The sequence below is a fragment of the Arachis stenosperma genome, chromosome 6 (genome assembly GCF_014773155.1).
Source record: "Arachis stenosperma cultivar V10309 chromosome 6, arast.V10309.gnm1.PFL2, whole genome shotgun sequence".
Lineage (NCBI taxonomy): Eukaryota > Viridiplantae > Streptophyta > Magnoliopsida > Fabales > Fabaceae > Arachis > Arachis stenosperma.
The window spans coordinates 95,151,203-95,170,780 of record NC_080382.1 but is presented as its reverse complement, the minus strand read 5'-3'; the positions used below and the strand labels follow the sequence as shown (position 1 = coordinate 95,170,780).

Sequence of the window (19,578 nt, the reverse complement as noted above, 5' to 3'; positions counted from 1 at the left end):
TTCCTTCCTCACTAGGCGTTTTGAACGCCCAGCTTTTTCTGTGTAATTCCTCTGCTGTATATTCTGAATCTTCAATTCTCTGTATTATTGACTTGAAAAGACACAAAGAAAATTTTTTTTTGAATTTTTAATGATGAGGAATAATCAAAATGCAACTAAAATCAAATAAACAATGCATGCAAGACACCAAACTTAGAAGTTTGTATACTACTAACAAATTGAGAATGCATATGAGAAACAACAAAACACTCAAGACAAGAGAATTTAAAGATCAGAGCAAGGAAATCATCAAGAACAACTTGAAGATCAATGAAGAACATAATGCATGTAATTTTTGAAAATTAGAAGAATAAAGACATGCAATTGACACCAAACTTAAAATTAGACACTAGACTCAAACAAGAAACATAAAAATATTTTTGATTTTAAGAAAATAAAGAGATTCAAAATTTTTAATAAGAATTCCAGGAATCATGCAGTGTTAGTCTAAAGCTTTAGTCTAAAGAAATTAGACATGGCTAGCCAAGCTTCAACAGGACATTGCATTCAAGAGCTAAATTGATGAGAATCAATCAGCTTTGGTGATGATGAAAACATCACCTTGAAACTCTAGAATACATTCTTAAAAATTCTGAAGAAAAATACCTAATCTAAGCAACAAGATGAACCATCAGTTGTCCAAACTCAAACAATCCCCGGCAACGGCGCCAAAAACTTGGTGCACGAAATTGTGATAATCAATGGCGCCATCAACATGGTACGCTCAATTGCAATCTCAACTCTTTATCACAACTTTGCACAACTAACCAGCAAGTGCACTGGGTCGTCCAAGTAATAAACCTTACGCGAGTAAGGGTCGATCCCACAGAGATTGTTGGTATGAAGCAAGCTATGGTCATCTTGTAAATCTCAGTCAGGCGGATTCAAATGGTTATGGAGGATTGATAATTAAAAGATGAATAAAACATAAGATAAAGATAGTGATACTTATGCAATTCATTGGTGAGAATTTCAGATAAGCGTATGGAGATGCTTTGTCCCTTCCGTCTCTCTGCTTTCCTACTGTCTTCATCCAATCCTTCTTACTCCTTTCCATGGCAAGCTGTATGTTGGGCATCACCGTTGTTAGTGGCTACAGTCTCGTCCTCTCAGTGAAAATGTTCAACGCGTTCTGTCACAGCACGGCTATTCATCTGTCGGTTCTCGATCATGTCAGAATAGAATCCAGTGATTCTTTTGCGTCTGTCACTAACGCCCCACAATCACGAGTTTGAAGCTCGTCACAGTCATTCAATCCTTGAATCCTACTCGGAATACCACAGACAAGGTTTAGACTTTCCAGATTCTCAAGAATGCCGCCATCAATTCTAGCTTATACCACGAAGATTCTGGTTAAGGAATCCAAGAGATATCCACTCAAGCCTTGTTTGCATGTAGAACGGGAGTGGTTGTCAGGCACACGTTCATAAGTGAGAATGATGATGAGCGTCACATAATCATCACATTCATCAAGTTCTTGGGTGCGAATGAATATCTTAGAACAAGAATAAGCTGAATTGAATAGAAGAACAATAGTAATTGCATTAATACTCGAGGTACAGCAGAGCTCCACACCTTAATCTATGGTGTGTAGAAAATCCACATTGAAAATAAATAAGAACAAGGTCTAGGCATGGCCGAGAGGCCAGCCCCCATGATCTAAGAACTAGACGTCCAAAGATGAAAATACAATAGCAAAAGGTCCTATTTATAGAGAACTAGTAGCTTAGGGTTTACAAAGATGAGTAAATGACATAAAAATCCACTTTCGGGCCCACTTGGTGTGTGCTTGGGCTTAGCATTGAAGCTTTCATGTGTAGAGACTTTTCTTGGAGTTAAACGCCAGCTTTTGTGCTAGTTTGGGCGTTTAACTCCCATTCTTGTGCCAGTTCCGGCGTTTAACGCCAGAATTCTTGAGCTGACTTGGAACGCCTGTTTGGGCCATCAAATCTCGGGCAAAGTATGGACTATTATATATTGCTGGAAAGCGCATAATGTCTACTTTCCAACGCAATTAAGAGCGCGCCAATTGGGTTTCTGTAGCTCCAGAAAATCTACTTCGAGTGCAAGGAGGTCAGAATCCAATAGCATCTGCAGTCCTTTTCAACCTCTGAATCAGATTTTTGCTCAGGTCCCTCAATTTCAGCCAGAAAATACCTGAAATCACAAAAAAACACACAAACTCATAGTAAAGTCCAGAAAAGTGAATTTTAAATAAAAACTAATAAAAATATAATAAAAACTAACTAAAACATACTAAAAACATACTAAAAACAATGCCAAAAAGCGTATAAATTATCCGCTCATCAGTTACTCAGCTGGAGTTATCATAGAAGGAGACATCCTCATTGAGGAGGACAAGCCCATCACTAAGAAAAGGATGGAGCAAACAAGAGAGCCCACTCATGGAACCCAAGAAACGCATGATGAAGCTCATCACAAAGAAATTCCGGAGATGCCTCAAGGGATGCACTTTCCTCCCAACAACTATTGGGAACAACTCAACACTTCCTTAGAAGATTTGAGTTATAATGTGGAACAATTAAGGGTGGAACATTAAGAGCACTCCATCATTCTCCATGAAATAAGAGAAGATCAAAGAGCAATGAGGGAGGAGCAACAAAGGCAAGGAAGGGATATAGAAGAGCTTAAGGACATCATTGGTCCTTTAAGAAGAAGACGCCACTAAGGTGGACTCATTCCTTTTTCTTATTTTTTTTCTGTTTTTCTGTTTTTATGCTTATTATGTCATCTATATTTGTGTCTCTACTTCATGATCATTAGTGTTTAGTAACTATGCCTTAAAGTTATAAATAAATTCCATGAATCCTTCACCTCTCTTAAAAGAAAAATGTTTCTAATTCAAAAGAACAAGAAGTACATGATTTTCGAATTTATCCTTGAATTTAGTTTAATTATATTGATGTGGTGACAATACTTTTTGTTTTCTGAATGAATGCTTGAACAGTGCATATTTTTGATCTTGTTGTTTATGAATGTTACAATTGTTGGCTCTTGAAAGAATGATGAACAAAGAGAAATGTTATTGATAATATGAAAAATCATGAAATTGATTCTTGAAGCAAGAAAAAGCAGTGAATAGCAAAAGCTTGTGAAAAAAAAAAAGTGGCAAAAAAAATAGAAAAAAAAAGAAAAAGCAAGCAGAAAAAGCCAAAAGCCCTTAAAACCAAAAGGCAAGGGTAAAAAGGATCCAAGGCTTTGAGCATCAATGGATAGGAGGGCCCAAGGAAATAAAATCCAGGCCTAAGCGGCTAAATCAAGCTGTCCCTAACCATGTGCTTGTGGCATGCAGGTCCAAGTGAAAAGCTTGAGACTGAGTGGTTAAAGTCGTGATCCAAAGCAAAAAGAGTGTGCTTAAGAGCTCTGGACACCTCTAACTGGGGACTCTAGCAAAGCTGAGTCACAATCTGAAAAGGTTCACCCAGTCATGTGTCTGTGGCATTTAGGTATCTGGTGGTAATACTGGAAAACAAAATGCTTAGGGCCACGGCCAAGACTCATAAAAGTAGCTGTGTTCAAGAATCAACAAACTTAACTAGGAGAATCAATAACACTATCTGAAATTCTAAGTTCCTATAGAAGCCAATCATTCTAAACTTCAAAGGAAAAAGTGAGATGCCAAAACTGTTCAGAAGCAAAAAGCTACAAGTCCAGCTCATCTAATCAGAATTAATATTCATTGATATTTTGGAATTTATAGTATATTCTCTTCTTATTATCCTAACTGATTTTCAGTTGCTTGGGGACAAGCAACAATTTAAGTTTGGTGTTGTGATGAGCGGATAATTTATACGCTTTTTGGCATTGTTTTTAAGTAGTTTTTAGTATGATCTAGTTACTTTTAGGGATGTTTTCATTAGTTTTTATGCTAAATTCACATTTTTGGACTTTACTATGAGTTTTTGTGTTTTTCTGTGATTTCAGGAATTTTCTGGCTGAAATTGAGGGACCTGAGCAAAACTCTGATAGGAGGCTGACAAAGGACTGCTAATACTGTTGGAATCTGACCTCCCTGCACTCAAAATGGATTTTCTGGAGCTACAAAACTTCAAATGGGGCGCTCTCAACAGCGTTGGAAAGTAGACATCCAGAGCTTTCCAGCAATATATAATAGTTTATACTTTATTCGTGATTAGATGACGTAAACTGGCGCTCAACGCCAGTTCCATGCTGCATTCTGGAGTCAAACGCCAGAAACACGTCACGAACCGGAGTTGAATGCCCAAAACACGTTACAACCTGGCGTTCAACTCCAAAAGAAGCCTCAGCTCGTGGATAGATCAAACTCAGTCCAAACATACACCAAGTGGGCCCTGGAAGTGGATTTATGCATCAATTACTTACTCCTGTAAACCCTAGTAGCTAGTCTAGTATAAATAGGATAGTTTACTATTGTATTAGACATCTTGGGACATTTAGTTCTTAGATCATGGGGGCTGGCCATTTGCCCATGCCTGGACCTTTCACTTATGTATTTTCAATGGTGGAGTTTCTACACACCATAGATTAAAGGTGTGGAGCTCTGCTGTACCTCAAGTTTCAATGCAATTACTATTATTTTCTATCCAATTCGATTTATTCCTGTTCTAAGATATTCGTTGCACTTCAACTTGATGAATGTGATGATCCGTGACACTCATCATCATTCTCACCTATGAACGCGCGTGATTGACAACCACTTCCGTTCTACCTTAGACCAGGCGCATATCTCTTGGATTCCTTTATCAGAATCTTCGTGGTATAAGCTAGAATTGATGGCGGCATTCATGGGAATCCGGAAAGTCTAACCTTGTCTGTGGTATTCCGAGTAGGATTCCAGGATTGAATGACTGTGGCGAGCTTCAAACTCCTAAAGGCTGGACGTTAGTGACAGACGCAAAAGAATCACGGGATTCTATTCCAACCTGATTGAGAACCGACAGATGATTAGCCGTGCTGTGACAGAGCATTTGGACCATTTTCACTGAGAGGATGGGATGTAGCCATTGACAACAGTGATGCCCTACATACAGCTTGCCATGGAAAGGAGTAAGAAGGATTGGATGAATGTAATAAGAAAGTAGAGATTCGGAAGGAACACAGCACCTCCATGCACCTATCTGAAATTCCCACCATTGGATTACATGAGTAACTTTATCTTTATTTCCTGTTTATTTTATTTATCTTTTAATTATCTAATCCAATCACATTTGAATCCACCTGACTAGGATTTACAAGATGACCATAGCTTGCTTCATACCAACAATCTCCGTGGGATCGACCCTTACTCACATAAGGTATTACTTGGACGACCCAGTGCACTTGCTGGTTAGTTGTGCGGAGTTGTGACTAAGTGTAATTCACGTGTGAGAGCCACCAAGTCATTGGAGCCATTGTTGATGATCACAAATCCGTGCACCAAAGGTCTCTCTACACCATTATAAATACACTGGAGTACCCAGGTATAACTCATACTCTGATTCTACAAAAAAAAAACATGCTTAATACCCTTGCTAACTTAAGCATTGGAGTCCCTTGCAGGTACCACCACCCTCTGGTGACGAAGGATCAGCACCATCACCAAGTCCAACAAGTCGGACACGACAGCTCCAACTAGCACAGAAGATCTCGTCCGAGATCGATTTACAGTTTCAGGTAACCCTCGGAACAGCTACCATGTGCTCAGGACATTGTTTATTTCCTTGGGCATTTATTTTACTTGGAATTTCTTCCTTCCGGTTCTAGCTATCTATATTTACCTTTCTTCCTCTTTCTTTCTTCCTTAGGATGGGTACCAAGAGAGGAAAGGAGAAGGCTACTGACAAGACACTGGCAAGGCAAGGCGCTAAAAGAACCGTGGCTAAGGCACAACCTTCTACAAGCGTCAATCCACCCACAAAGCGGATAAAGAGACTCATCAAGGTTGATGAAGCAGAGAAAGCTTTTCCTACTAGGGACTCTGTGCGGTTCACTAACCGTTACTGTGAGCAGATGTTCCCTATCCTGGCCGACAGGAACTACAATAATGAGCACCTACTTATTCTTCCAATACACCTTGTTGATTTTGTGGAGCCCCGCATCGAGAGGAGATATTGGGGATTCTTGAGGAGGCATCTGCGGCAGGCCAATCTTTCATGGGTAGTTGAATTCTACTCCAACTTTCACTTGCTTACCCTACAGTCTGTCTATGTTCATCAAAAGCAAGTCCCTGTCTCCGAGGGGGCCATTTAGAGTGCATTGGATCTTCCACCTGGCCCAGAGGGGTTGGATGCCTATCAAGAGGCCTCTCTCAAGCACCAGACATACCAGTTTAACTGGGATAGCGTCCTTGGAGTTATAGCACAACCGGGCAGCACTTGGATCTATGGGAAACATTGGACTTGACCAAAGAGCATCTTAACTCCCGCACTTACCTTGGAGGCTCGTGTGTGGGCACAGAATATGTCCCACTATGTATTTTCGAGCACTCACGAGTCCACCTTCACTGCCAACATGGCTATCCTCATCTGGTGCATTCTCACCGAGTAGCCTCTCAATCTACCAAGGCATATCCGGCAAGCCATGGGGCACGTACAGATTGCGGGTAACCTACCCTTTCCTGCTTTGGTTTCGGATATTGTCTCTGTAGCAGGAGTCTCCTATAGGGCTGGGGACACCAAAGCCATACTTTCCCAGGCTGATCCGTATGTCCCGAATGGAAAGTATATCAGACCCCCAGTCCCTCTGCTAGCCAACATCCCGGCCCATCTGTAGACACTCCTCCTACTTCCACCCCGCCATCACCCACCCCTCCTGCACCATCCACTATTCAGATGTTCCTTCAGATCCTGCAGAGGTTAGACCAGCAAGATCGGCAGATAGAGCGACTGGAGCGCCGCAATAAGTGCCGATACACCTATCTAAAGGAGCTCATTGTTGGTACTCACCCACCTCCAGAAGAGAAGGATACCCTTGACTCCACTTCACCTACCAGTACTAGAAGCCATGACGACCCCGACAGTGGAGGTGATGCTAGTAGCCCCACCTTGCTCCTTACTGATGACACGGAGGACTGTGCCAAGCCTTAAGTGTGGGAAGGTCAGTACCTGACTTCCGGAGGTAATCTCTCTCTCTCTTAACACCAATATGTCATTTCTCTTTTGTTAGATAGGATAGATTGCATGATAATAATTTCTTGCATATATGTTTTGCTTGGTTGAAATAATGAGTTTCTCCTCAAGACCCTATTTAGAGCATTTTTACTAATTCAAATTGAAAATTTTTGTTAAACTTTTCTGAAGATTGTAATTTGGAACATGGTTGATAGCTAAGAACACACAACCTGTGAGATTTTAAGCCTAATTATATGGTTACATTATTTAACCATGATTTTATTCTTGTGTGTTTTCTTCTCTATGATTGCAATCTATGGTTTGTTCCATTCTATATGTCCATTGTTTAGTGTATATTCATGCATAGATATGATTGAGGCCATCATTTGTTATTAGCTCACTTATCCCAAATAGCCTACCATTTAATCTACCTTTGTTTGTCACTTTGAGCCTTTTTAACCCCCATTTGTTCTTTATGTTACCACATCACTAGCCATAAGTGGAAAAATAATTAATTACCCCAATTGAATCTTTGGTTATCTTAAGATAAAGATTGTGTGTCAATTAAGTGTGGGAAATTATGGGAACTGTGGTTGATGAGAATGTGTACTGTTTTATTGACAAATATTGAGAATTTGGGTGCTACTCATGTGAAATTATGAAAACCATATGCTTTGATTTACTATGCTTTCATATATAAAAAAAAAACAAAATATCATAAAGGGGAATAAAATCACCCTAATGTTAAGTTCAATAAAAAGATCAATGCATATGAAATGAAATAGAAGAAAATTTAGATACATGAGTATGTGATAAATACAAAAGTGAGATTTTGGGTAGCTAGGCATGAGTTTAGAAGTATATAGAGTGTGTGTGTATGTTATGTGAGAACTTAGGTTAGTCAAAGATTCAATTCATAGCTCACTTGGCTATACATATATCCTCACCCTTACCTTAGCCCCATTACAACCTTGAAAAGACCTTATGATGTTTGCATTTGTACACTAGATATTTGTTGATTGGTTGGATGAAGAGCAAAGTTTTAGAGAGCATATTAAAGGAGATTAGAGTGGATTAACCCTAAACACCTGAGTGATTAGAGTGCATATACTTTTCCTGTGAGGGTTTAATGCTTGATTCTATGTTCCTGGCTTTCATGAGCTATCTTCTTACAAGTTTACTTGCCTATTATTGTGTGATTTGAATTAGTAGAATCTGATTTATATTTGTCTTGGAGGACTTGTTTACTTTTAACCAAGTAGGTAGAAACATCCTAGCATATAGTTGCATTCATTTACATAGGTTGCATTGCATGAGTCTTACTTTTCCCCATTCACTCTTTTAATCTCCTTGAGCTTAGCATGAGAACATGCTAATGTTTAAGTGTGGGGAGACTGATAAACTACTATTTTATGGTTTATCTTCTGCTAAATTGAGTGGTCTTTATCAATTCTTTGCATACTTATTCATACAATTTGCATAGTTTTTACAAATCCTTCCCAATTTTGTTCTATAGTTGAAAACTTGCTTCCTAAGCCCTTAAATTATGTATTTTTAATTCCCATTTATACCATTCGATGCCGTGATCCATGTGTTAAGTATTTTCAGGCTTTATAGGGCAGGAATGGCTTAGAGAATGGAAAGGAAGCTTGCAAAAATGGAAGGAACACAAGAAACTAAGGAGCTGACCAGCGAGAATCGACGCACACGCATGCATCACGCGTGCGCGCAATTTGGCGCAATCCATATCGACGCGGACGCATACCTGATGCGTACACGTGACATGCAGCACGTGCAGAATTTGCAGAAAATGCTGGGGGCAATTTTGGGCTGAGTTTGGACCCAGTTTTCGGCCCAGAAATGCAGACTAGAGCCAGAAGACAACAGAGACTCAACACACATTCACACACATTCTCATTCATTAGTTTTTAGTTTTAGTTTTTAGTTTCATGAATCTTGGAGAGAACTTACTACTTCCTCTAGGGTTCTCCGTATTCAGAGATTTCTAGTTTTATGCTTTTGAGTTGGATATTGAGAAGAGTACTACCTCCGCTGAAGTCTTTATCATTCTAGTTTGTTTCCTATTTCCTTACTCTTTTATTTCCCATTTACCCTATTCAGAGTTACATATGGATATCTTTAATTTTGGAATTTATTAATGCAAAAGTATTTTTCTATTTAATTTCTTTATTTACTTGATTATTTCAATCCATTCCAATTATCATGTCTTCTTTATACTCCCTTTACATGTATGCGAAAATGGCATCTATGTTAATGGAGTAGTCTTCCAACTTGGTTTTGGAGTTGATTAATAGGAGACCCTTGGGTTGGAGGACTCAAGAGTTAAGTAGTAATTGGAAGTTGTTGGCTGGCTCTCTAGTCACTAACGTTAATCCTTCCCAAGATAGAGGATTAGGACTTGTGAACCAGAGTTAGTTCAACTACTTGACTTTCCTTTATTTGGTAAGGGTTAACTAAGTAGAAACAATAACCTATTACTACTATTAATCTTGGAAATTTCAACAAGGTTAGAACTTCCGATTAATCTTCTCCTAGCCAAGACTTTTTATTTCAATTGCATAAAACCTCTTGTTAATTTTCATTGCTTTAATTTATAATCATTTATTTTTACCATTCCTCACTCCAAAATTTCTCGAAAAACCCCTAATCAATATTTTGCACTCTCTTAGCACCTCATTGGGAGACGACCTGGGATTTCTACTCCCAGTATTTTATTCTTAATTTGTGACAAACCCTTTTTAAATTGATACGCAGAATTTTCATCGGTTAAGAACTGTACTTGCAATGCTGATTTCCGATATAAAATTCTTAATCGGTAATTTTTCGCACGTCAAACACCTGACGTACTGTCGGAGGGTCTCAGGATCGTCTATCTAGGGCATCTGGCGGACACGATCCCGTAGCCACACAAGCTTCAGTGTGAACGACTCCTTCCTCTGCGCCACTTGCTGTGCTGCCACGGGAGGCCTGGCACCGAGGAGCTGCTCCACCAACTCCCACGTCTCCGTATGGTACCACCTACCAAAGTCACGGAGGCACCCTCGACGGGGTTACCATGTGCGCGTATACCTAGGTGGTACGCCACGTCTTGCAGAGTGATAGTGACCTCACCCCATGAGAGATGAAATGTGTGCGTCTCTGGACGCCATCGCTCCACCAATGCCGAAATAAGGGAATTGTCAAAAGTAAAATCCCTGAGGGGCACGGTGTCATCGAATTCGGCCTCAGCCAAATACGGGATGATGGCGTCCGATGGAGGTAAAGTATGGCTCACTCGTCGGGGCAGTAGGAGGCGAGACCTCTGAATAACGACAAACGAAAGTAATATTTAAATTATATAAAATCAATTATAACTTATAAATTATTTTTTAACATTTTAAAAAATTAATTTTACTTTTCATAATATTTATCTCTCAAAAGTCTCAAAATTAATTATTTTGATTATTACTTTTATTACAAATTAAATATATAATATAACAAAATAAAGTCTTAAATTTCTAATAAAATAAAAATGTCAATTTATTAATATAAACAGTGTTATACTGTAATGGCATTAAATTTATAAATACTAACAATATAGCACAGGAATAACAGGGTTCCAAACTAATCATATTTATGTCATACCAACCTAGCACAAGCGAATAGAGTTCTAAATTAAGCCGGCATACTTAACTCCTAACTCATATACCAACGTTCCAGATCTTCATGACTACCATAACGAAACTAACCTCGAAGTCGGCCACTCCAGCGTAATGTGTTGTCTCGTTCAGCCTGTTTATGTCCCCGTCATTCTCCACTTAACGCGCCATCACCACTTGGGTTAAAGGTATAGTGAGAAAGAGTTAAAAGATGGGGAGAAAGATGTTGACAAAGCGAAACTGGGCCCTGGAAGTCAGCTGTAAACGACTTCTATATATAGGCGCGTACGGGGTCATATCTCGTTTACAGTGTAAACGAGATGACAATGTGCATATCTCGATTACACTGTAAACGAGATATGACACATCAGCGTGACACGTATATATCTCGTTTACAGTGTAAATGAGATATGCGCATTGTCATCTCGTTTACACTGTAAATGAGATATGGCAAGGGAATTTAAATCGGTAAATTCTCTAAAAAATATTTATTTTCGTAAATATTACATTTATTTTATTTATTAAAATAAAAATTTCGTTGTTTGGGTGTTAATCTCAAATGTGGCAATAGTTAATTTGGGGTACAGAAATTGGACCCTCTAATTTCTAGCAAAAATCGGACCCTCCAATTTTTAAAATCAGACCTTCTGATTTCTAAAATTAGACCCTTTAATTTTGAGAGCTGATTGTACCATTCTATACCCAGTCATCTTCTAAAAAAAAGGGGCACTTCGGCCTTCAATCTTTTCATTTTAGGACAATATGATCCCTTTGTTAAAAATCCATTAAATAATAACAAAATTAGTTTTGTGGGGATTTTATTTATATTTTTGTAGGGTTTTAAACTCCCAAAAATTATTAATAAATTTATTTTTAAAAGATTCCTTTACTGGTGATAATTAAGTGGAGAAAGACCATGCTAAAACTGATGTTACAGAAAAAAAGTAATTGCAGTAAGAAAATTTTTTAAAGAAAAAATAGCGTCGAACAAGAAATGAAATAAAATAACATTAATGTTAATGATATTTGTATTGGTGATGATGATAGTAGAAGAGATAACGATTGTGATAAAGTATGATTACACAATAGACATAATAGAGGTAGAAATGATAATAATAATAATAATAATAAGGATGAAGAAGACGGTGGTAGTAGTAATCATAGTTAATTATATTTTTAAAATGAATTTGATAGAAAATTTAAAACCCACAAATTAAAAATAAAATTCACACAAAACTAATTTTTTTTATTATTTAATAAACTTTTTAAAAAAAATATCGTATTATCTTAAAATAAACAAGTTGAGAACCAAAATGTCTATTTTTTTTAGACAAGAGATACTTTATTCTTCATGAAAATAGATAAAAATCAAATTGAATCTTTACTCCAATATTAAAATATATCACCTATCTTACATCCAACCAAAAAAAAAAAAGCTTAGCCCAAAAATATTAGTTCTCCATTTTTATTTATAGATGGTACGTTTCATAATTCCAATTTTATTTATTTTACAAAAACTGGGCTAAAATTGGGGGATCAAAGACTCAGCTTTGCAACCATCTTCGGCGTTGAGTACAAAAATTTGTTAAAAGGTAGCTCCAATCTGAAGCATGACGATGACGGTACACGGTACGTCTTCTCAAATTTTTTAGCTTCAACTCTAAACTCTTTGATCCTCTTTATTAGGTCACGTTTACTTTCACTGCCCTCACGAATTTCGCTTTCGATCGTTGCATACGGTTTCTCTACAACTACTGGATTAAGCTAATTCTCGGTTTAGGGTTTTGAAATATAATTTCCTGTATGAGATCATCGTTCTTTCGCAAAATTGTGGGGTATGACACAGACTTAGAGTGTCAGAGAAGAGTGATCTTTCTGTTAGGTTAATGAAATTGATCGAGGAACAGAGAACTTTGGCGAAAGGTTTGTTTTTCGAGAAAGGGGGAATATCCATTAGCTTCAACTTCAATTTCAGTTAGCCCAGGCTATGACCAAATTTTGGAAATTTATGTTACTCATGTTAATTGTCAAAGGCACTTCATTGATACAGTGGAAAACCACGGATATGGCACATAATTTGTAATATTGATTAGAGCTTGAGCTTGAAAGTAAGAATTGAGAATATAAAGCAAGGTTGCAGGGGAGAAATTAATCAAATTATCAGATGCTAAAGCACTAGTAGGATCGTACTTGTCTCCAATAATGGAATGGCATTTTGGGAAGGAACATACTGCTAATTTACAATTTTATCTAAAATGTTGTTACCTATTGAAAATAATGTGATTGCTTGAGAAGTGGGGTATGTAGAATGAGTTTTATAATTTAGAGGTATATATCTTAATTTCTTTTTAACTCTTGGTTAAATTTAGTCCTTGATCCATTTGCATGAACACACAAGGAAGTTTTATAATGGCTTTCAAATGCATAATGTAGGCAGAGTTTAATGTTGTGCCAGCTGACTCATCTTATATTATTGTCTATTTGTCAATTATCATTCAAGTTGTAACCTTGGAGATGATATTGCTTTGGCTGAAATGATGCTGTAGTTGTTTCTACTAATTTTTCATAATCTTATCTTCTGTGCTTGCTTTTTTTGCCTCCATGAAAACTTTCTATAATTATGTTACTGACTTTTTTTCATTTTATCTGATCTTACAAAATTGGTGTTCTTGGACTCTGTTCCTCGTCTTTCCAGTGTAAGTTCAAAGCTAAATTCCATGATCTCTGTTTATGATACCTTGCAAAATGCGCCAAATTATCTTTAATTTCTTTTTCTGCATGTGCAGCCTTGCTGGGCTGGCTTTTATGTTTTCAGCTAGCATTCTGCTACAGATTCTGGTATGCTTTCCACAGTGAGACTATCTTTTGTGCTTATACTAAATGCTCATAGTGAACTTAGTAGTGGCTCACTGCTGGCATTTTGTTTACTTTCAGAAATATATTTTCTCGGTTTAGGTTCGATGTCAACAACTATGCTTTGAAGAGTATTCTATTTGTTGTTGGATTATTCTAAATATTTGATCAGGACATATTTCTATCTTTAAGAAAAGTATCCTGCTACTTATTCCACCACACTAACAGTAATGCTTGTTGGAATATTCGGTGAAAACTTCATAAATAAAACTCTAAAAAGTGATACTGTCTTCCTGAAAAGTATTTCAGGTGAGCCTAGAAGGTTTTTGTTCTGCAGTATAGACATCATGCTTGCAGAAAGTTTCATAGTTGTATTACTTTTGAGTTTTTGAATCATTGTCTCACTCTGAGTCAAGTTTGGTTATATTCATATTGATGTTTAACGCACTTGACATCAAAGATGGTTAGGTCTTTTACATGGGAAAGACAGAATTGATTCACAAAAGTATAGGGTGGGTCGGTGGGAAGTTGAGGAAAGAATCTTTCAATTGTTTAGATGCTTGATTAGCCAGGAGATAGAATTAGAAGGGTTGTAAATTCTAATAATGCATAAATAAATGATGTAGGGGATTTAGAGAATACATATCTAATCAAACCAATTTTTACAAGAACTAGCACTCTGTTATTGACTCTTCCAAGTGACAATTGAACCTTGGTATTTTTAAATTTCATATGCTGTGTTGCTGGTGGGTTATTTGTGCTTTATTGGTTTTTATTTTAAACAAATTTGCTAGAAAAGGAGAACATTTTATTTCAGCAAAATTTATATCTGATAACTTTGATCCATCCAAATGGCATTGATAGAATATTGTAATGAATTTGAGCACTAAGCTACTAATCTGTACGCAAACTTGGAGACACCAAATCTATTTGGAGTGGATTGAGTGGGATTTTATGTTGGAATAATTGGCCTATAAATCTGGTTGAACAGAAAAAATGATCATTATGTATTCACATAGCATGTGTTTTTAATGTTTTATTTTTATGTTACATGTTGTATGAACCGCAACTGTTAAAATTTCAACAATTTTCTCTTTATTTCCTGTGGCAGGCGTGTGCAATATACAGCAATTGGTGGCCTATGTTATCAGGTGAGTCAGAGAGCTATAAGCAGGACTTCTTGTTTATTAGCTGGAATAAAAAATAGAAGTTAATGACCAGAGCATTGTATCTGCAGCTCTTATGTATGTGCTGGTACCTATGCCTTGCTTATTCTTTGGTGGTGGAAACACTCATTTTCTGATGAGCCGAGATGGTGGGGGGTAAGTATCTCAGTCGACTTTAAGCATTCAGAAAAAGCTGTGATTTTATATAGAACATTGTCAGATATCTTTTTGCACTTGCTATTCTGATTTATATTTTCACTGCCTTTTGCAACGGATGTCTGTTTACTCATTTATATGATATATCATATCTGAGTTTGTTTCCAAAGTATGACATATAATGTCTGATATTACATTGCAGTTGGATAGATGCTGCTAAATTTTTAACTGGTGCATCCGCAGTTGGGAGTATAGCCATTCCTATAATCCTCAGGCATGCTCATATGATTGAGACAGGAGCAATGCTCATTGAGCTTGTCTCGTTCTTCATTTTTATATGTACTGTTATGTGTTTCCACCAAGCGAGCCTCGACGATGATTGGTGAAAGCGGCTTCCTCAAATTCCTGACATCCTCTAGTCATTAGGGTTGGTTGGAAGTAAAAATGGAAAATCCATTGTGAAAATTATGACAACCATGATAAAAGGAATGTATAATCAACCATGTGTAAAGCTTTACATGTAATTTACCTTATGGTCAAAGTTATACCAAGATATGTGTGATAACCTTCATTGATGGAGAACACGAATTTGCCATTTGGATTGTATGACGTTGTTCATATATCCATGAATTCAGTGGCGGTTCTTCCACCCGTTTAGTTCAATGTGGATAGAACCTGAAACCCTAATTGAGAAGTTTGTAAGATTGTAAACGAAGGTAGGATAGAAAAATCAAGAAAATTCATTTATTATCACCAATGAAATTAGATAATTAATCTCCTAAGTAAGAATGGTAACAATTACAATTACAATAGACGCAATATCTTCCACGGGGCACAGCGATGGTTCCATGACACTGCATGGTGTGACTTGAGTCGTGAAAAAGTCATTACAGGACCAAGGTTTTGGGAAATTTCTAATAAATAAATAAATTAGATTCTGTATTTACACTTAATTTCTAAATTATTTATATTTTTACACTTTGTTATGTTTCTCATTATCACAATAAACGAAATAAGTATGCAAATAAGTATAAACACGGTTGTTTGCAGTTTGATTTGTGATTTAGACGGTAAAGTCAATACAATTTGTAAGTATTCGGATTGTGTAGGTTTGATTTTATTTTCAATCTCATCAAATTTGACTGAAACGATTTAAAATTGATTTGAACTTATGTTTTAATCCAATTCAATTCAAATTTTATGATTTGAATTAGATATTTATTCAATTTTGGAAAAAATTTACATTTTAAAAATACAAAATTTTAAAAAAATTAAAATTTGGATTAGATGTAATTCTATTTTTGAAAAAATTAATAATTAAACTTTTTAAATTATAAAATTCAAAATTTAGTTGAGATATGAATCAATCTAATCAAAATCATAATAGTTTGAATCGGATTGATTAAGAAATAGACTCAAATCGATATAATACAAATCACAATTATTTGAATTAAATTAAAAAATAAAACTAGCCACGGCATAGCATTTCTTCCTTTTGTTTTTTGGGAATGGAGAAATTAGGAACAACATTATTAGATTACCTTGATTCACGCCAAGTTTAAAAGTTTACATTTTAAGACATGATGTGTAGACTATAAAGTCTTTTTACTCTAAAATAGTAATTTCATTATTAAAATTATTTGATGTAAAATATATTTATAAGAGAGGTTCTAGTATTATTTTTCATAGAGTATAATTATTGAGGCCTGCTATACATACAAACCTTTTCGGCTTATAAGTCTTGCAAGTTGGCATAAATCCAACAAAACACACGCGCATTACACTCCTACATTCAATAGTAAATACACGCACGTTATTCAACCACTTCTTGTTTCCAAAGCGCGCTACTCACCATGCATTATGAACGACTCTTCTTCTTCTTCTTCCTCCATGAAAACGAGTTTCTTGCTAAATTTGTTCGATCTCCTTCGTGCGTTCTCTCTCCGCCTTTTCATTTGTTGTTTTACCTGCGTTTATCACTGGTATTCTTGCTTCGTTTTTTTTTTCCCGATTTTCATGGTTTCTGAAATCAAGCTTTGAAATCGTTTTGAAGATAATGAAACTTTAGAAATACACCCAAACGACTACATAAATACACCCAAATGATTATAGAAATACACCCAAACGGTTACAGGAATTCACCCAAACGATTATAGAAATACACCCAAAGGATTAGAGAAATATACCCAAAGGATTACAAAAATACACCTAAAGGATTTAAGAAATACACCCAAAATTCGTTAAAGTACACCTTATGCATAATTCAGAACTTTTCCTATTTCTCCTTCTCATCTTCTGCTGCTGCTTCTTCTTCTTCATTTTCTTATTTCATATTCTCATAATTTTTTTTGGGAGGAAAAAATCAAAGAAAGAAAAAAAAATACATAATGTTGCAAAATCAAAAGAAGAACGAGAAGAAATACGACGATGAAGATGAAACACTTCAAAAACGATTTCAGAGCTTGATGTCAAAAAATAATGAAAATCGAGAATAACGAAGAAAGAGAACAGAGAGAAAAGCACATAAACGAAGAAGGAGAAAGAAAAGGCAAGAAATTCGAAAAAAGGAAACGAAATCCTTTCAAAAATTAAAAATCTATTAGAGGCGCGTTTGAGCGTAATATCAATTAGAGGACTTGTAAGACTTGTATAGTAGAAACACTTGTATGTAAAGATTAATCCATAATTATTTATCTATATTATAACAACTATTTATTAATATGATCTTTTTATTTTATCTTTTTTTTTTTTCTGATTTAATTATTTTATGTAAGAATAACGACTGTTCTTCTACTATATATAGATAAAAATTATAAAAAGGTGTGGTCATGGTGCCTAGTTGTGTTATGTGGCTAGCGTGGCTATTTTAAGTTGATCTTAACGATGCAATACGTAGTGAATTGACTAACAAATTTGATTGCATGTGGCTAATATTGAGGCATGGGGGTAACTTTGAGAGTGCTATTTAGTTTAAACAATCAATTAAACTTGTACAAAAATAAAAGAAATTATATGTAGAATTTAAATTACAAAAATGTTATTTGTACACTAAAATCAGTTACTAAAATTAATCATCAATTTATTTATGTATAAAAATATATGTGATTTAATTTATTTTTAATATATATTTATATTTTAACATATATTTTATACTAATAATTGATTTTGATAGCTGATTTTAATATACACTTAGCATAATTCTTTAAATTAACAGAAGAAGTTTTGATAAAAAAAAATAAATAAAAAACTAGATGAAAGAAGAAAATGAAAAAATTGAAAATAAAAAAACATCATCAATAAAAATAGCAACACAGAGATATCTCCTTGAATAACTTAGACAAATAACTCATCAATCACAAACTGTAAGCCAAAATCCAAATCTATTTTGACCAAAAAAAAAAAAACTTTAACCCATTTGGACTAACAAAGATCCATCTTCCATGTCCCAGAGAAAAAAAGGAAGCACTCTTCAACCTGAAAACAACTCAGAACTCCAATCACGGTCACTTTCAGCAGTTACTCCCTTCTGCTTCGGATACTCAAACAGCCCAAAAAAATTCGATGACGCCGATCCTATAACACAGGGAACTATCAAACGCCTTTCACAGATGGACCAGTGCTACATTCTTCCACTTCTTCAACCATTAACACACCACTGAGTTTAAAATCAACTTCCATCTTTGGCTATGGCTACAGTGAATAAAGCCACAACATTCGACACATAACCAGTGTGACCTTCCTCCACTTCGAGCTAATTTTGTCCGACAATGTTCGTTATGCATCTCGTCAATTTTCGGTAGACGTCGACCATACCATTTCTTCCCCAAATCCATTTCACAAATTGACATTCTTATCTTTTAGGACATCACTTATTTACAAAAATATCTTTGCAGTAAATAAAAAACAGTTACTGTGTTTAGACACTTAAATACAAGTTAAGGACACCAATGCATACTCTACTTGTTACCATCTTATTGGTTAGTCAACCGATAGTCACGGCTAACCACCACTACCGCGGCCACTAGAGTCGCAGCCAACTTATAATGTATGACTGTGATGACAATGATAGTGCTGTTGTAGTTAGTTTTTCTCTTTTTGTGGTCTATTAGTTGTTTTTTTATGGATGTTTTAAATATGAAATATAGATATAAAAAAAAGATACATTAAAAAAATATTTTCATGAAAATATTTTTAAATTCAATATGTGTTTAAATTTATTCGAAAAAGAGAAATATTTCACTAGATTGTAACATATTTTATGTATATTTAAAAACGAAAAAGATTCCAAATTTTCTAATTCTATTCATTTATGATTTTTTGTAATATGTATTCTGTCCAACATATAATTCAACATAAGGAATATTTGTTTTCTACTTTAGATATGGATCTAATGTTTTTTTAAGATTTATAAATATCATTTAACAATTTTTATAAAAAGAAATATTAGGCAGTTAATATTTTTTATTAATATTAGTCAATATTTGATTAATATTTTATTTTTATATTTTTAAAATTTAAAATTTAAATTTTAAAATTTAGTATTTACTGTTTAAAGTATTGGTTAAATATCAAAAAATAATCAATTTTATTAGTTATGTAGTATTATTTTTTTAT

At 35.4% G+C, this 19,578-nt stretch overlaps 1 protein-coding gene across 1 annotated transcript; it reads left to right on the top strand.

Annotated features, from left to right (window-relative positions):
• The first annotated feature begins 12,290 nt into the window (after nt 1–12,290).
• Nucleotides 12,291–15,570, top strand: LOC130936667 (vacuolar protein sorting-associated protein 55 homolog). Its single transcript, XM_057866781.1, has 5 exons — nt 12,291–13,485; nt 13,576–13,627; nt 14,754–14,793; nt 14,880–14,964; nt 15,167–15,570. The coding sequence occupies exons 1-5, from the start codon at nt 13,391–13,393 to the stop codon at nt 15,348–15,350; spliced, it is 456 nt and encodes a 151-aa protein (XP_057722764.1). The 5' UTR covers nt 12,291–13,390; the 3' UTR covers nt 15,351–15,570.
• The last annotated feature ends 4,008 nt before the right edge of the window (nt 15,571–19,578 follow it).

Bases quoted from the DNA above. Each gene is read 5' to 3' on its own strand.
- LOC130936667 (XM_057866781.1), top strand. From the start codon at position 13,391: ATGAAAACTTTCTATAATTATGTTACTGACTTTTTTTCATTTTATCTG. The intron at 13,486-13,575 runs GTAAGTTCAAAG...CTGCATGTGCAG, and splicing joins CTGTTCCTCGTCTTTCCAGT to CCTTGCTGGGCTGGCTTTTA. The intron at 13,628-14,753 runs GTATGCTTTCCA...TTCCTGTGGCAG, and splicing joins GCATTCTGCTACAGATTCTG to GCGTGTGCAATATACAGCAA.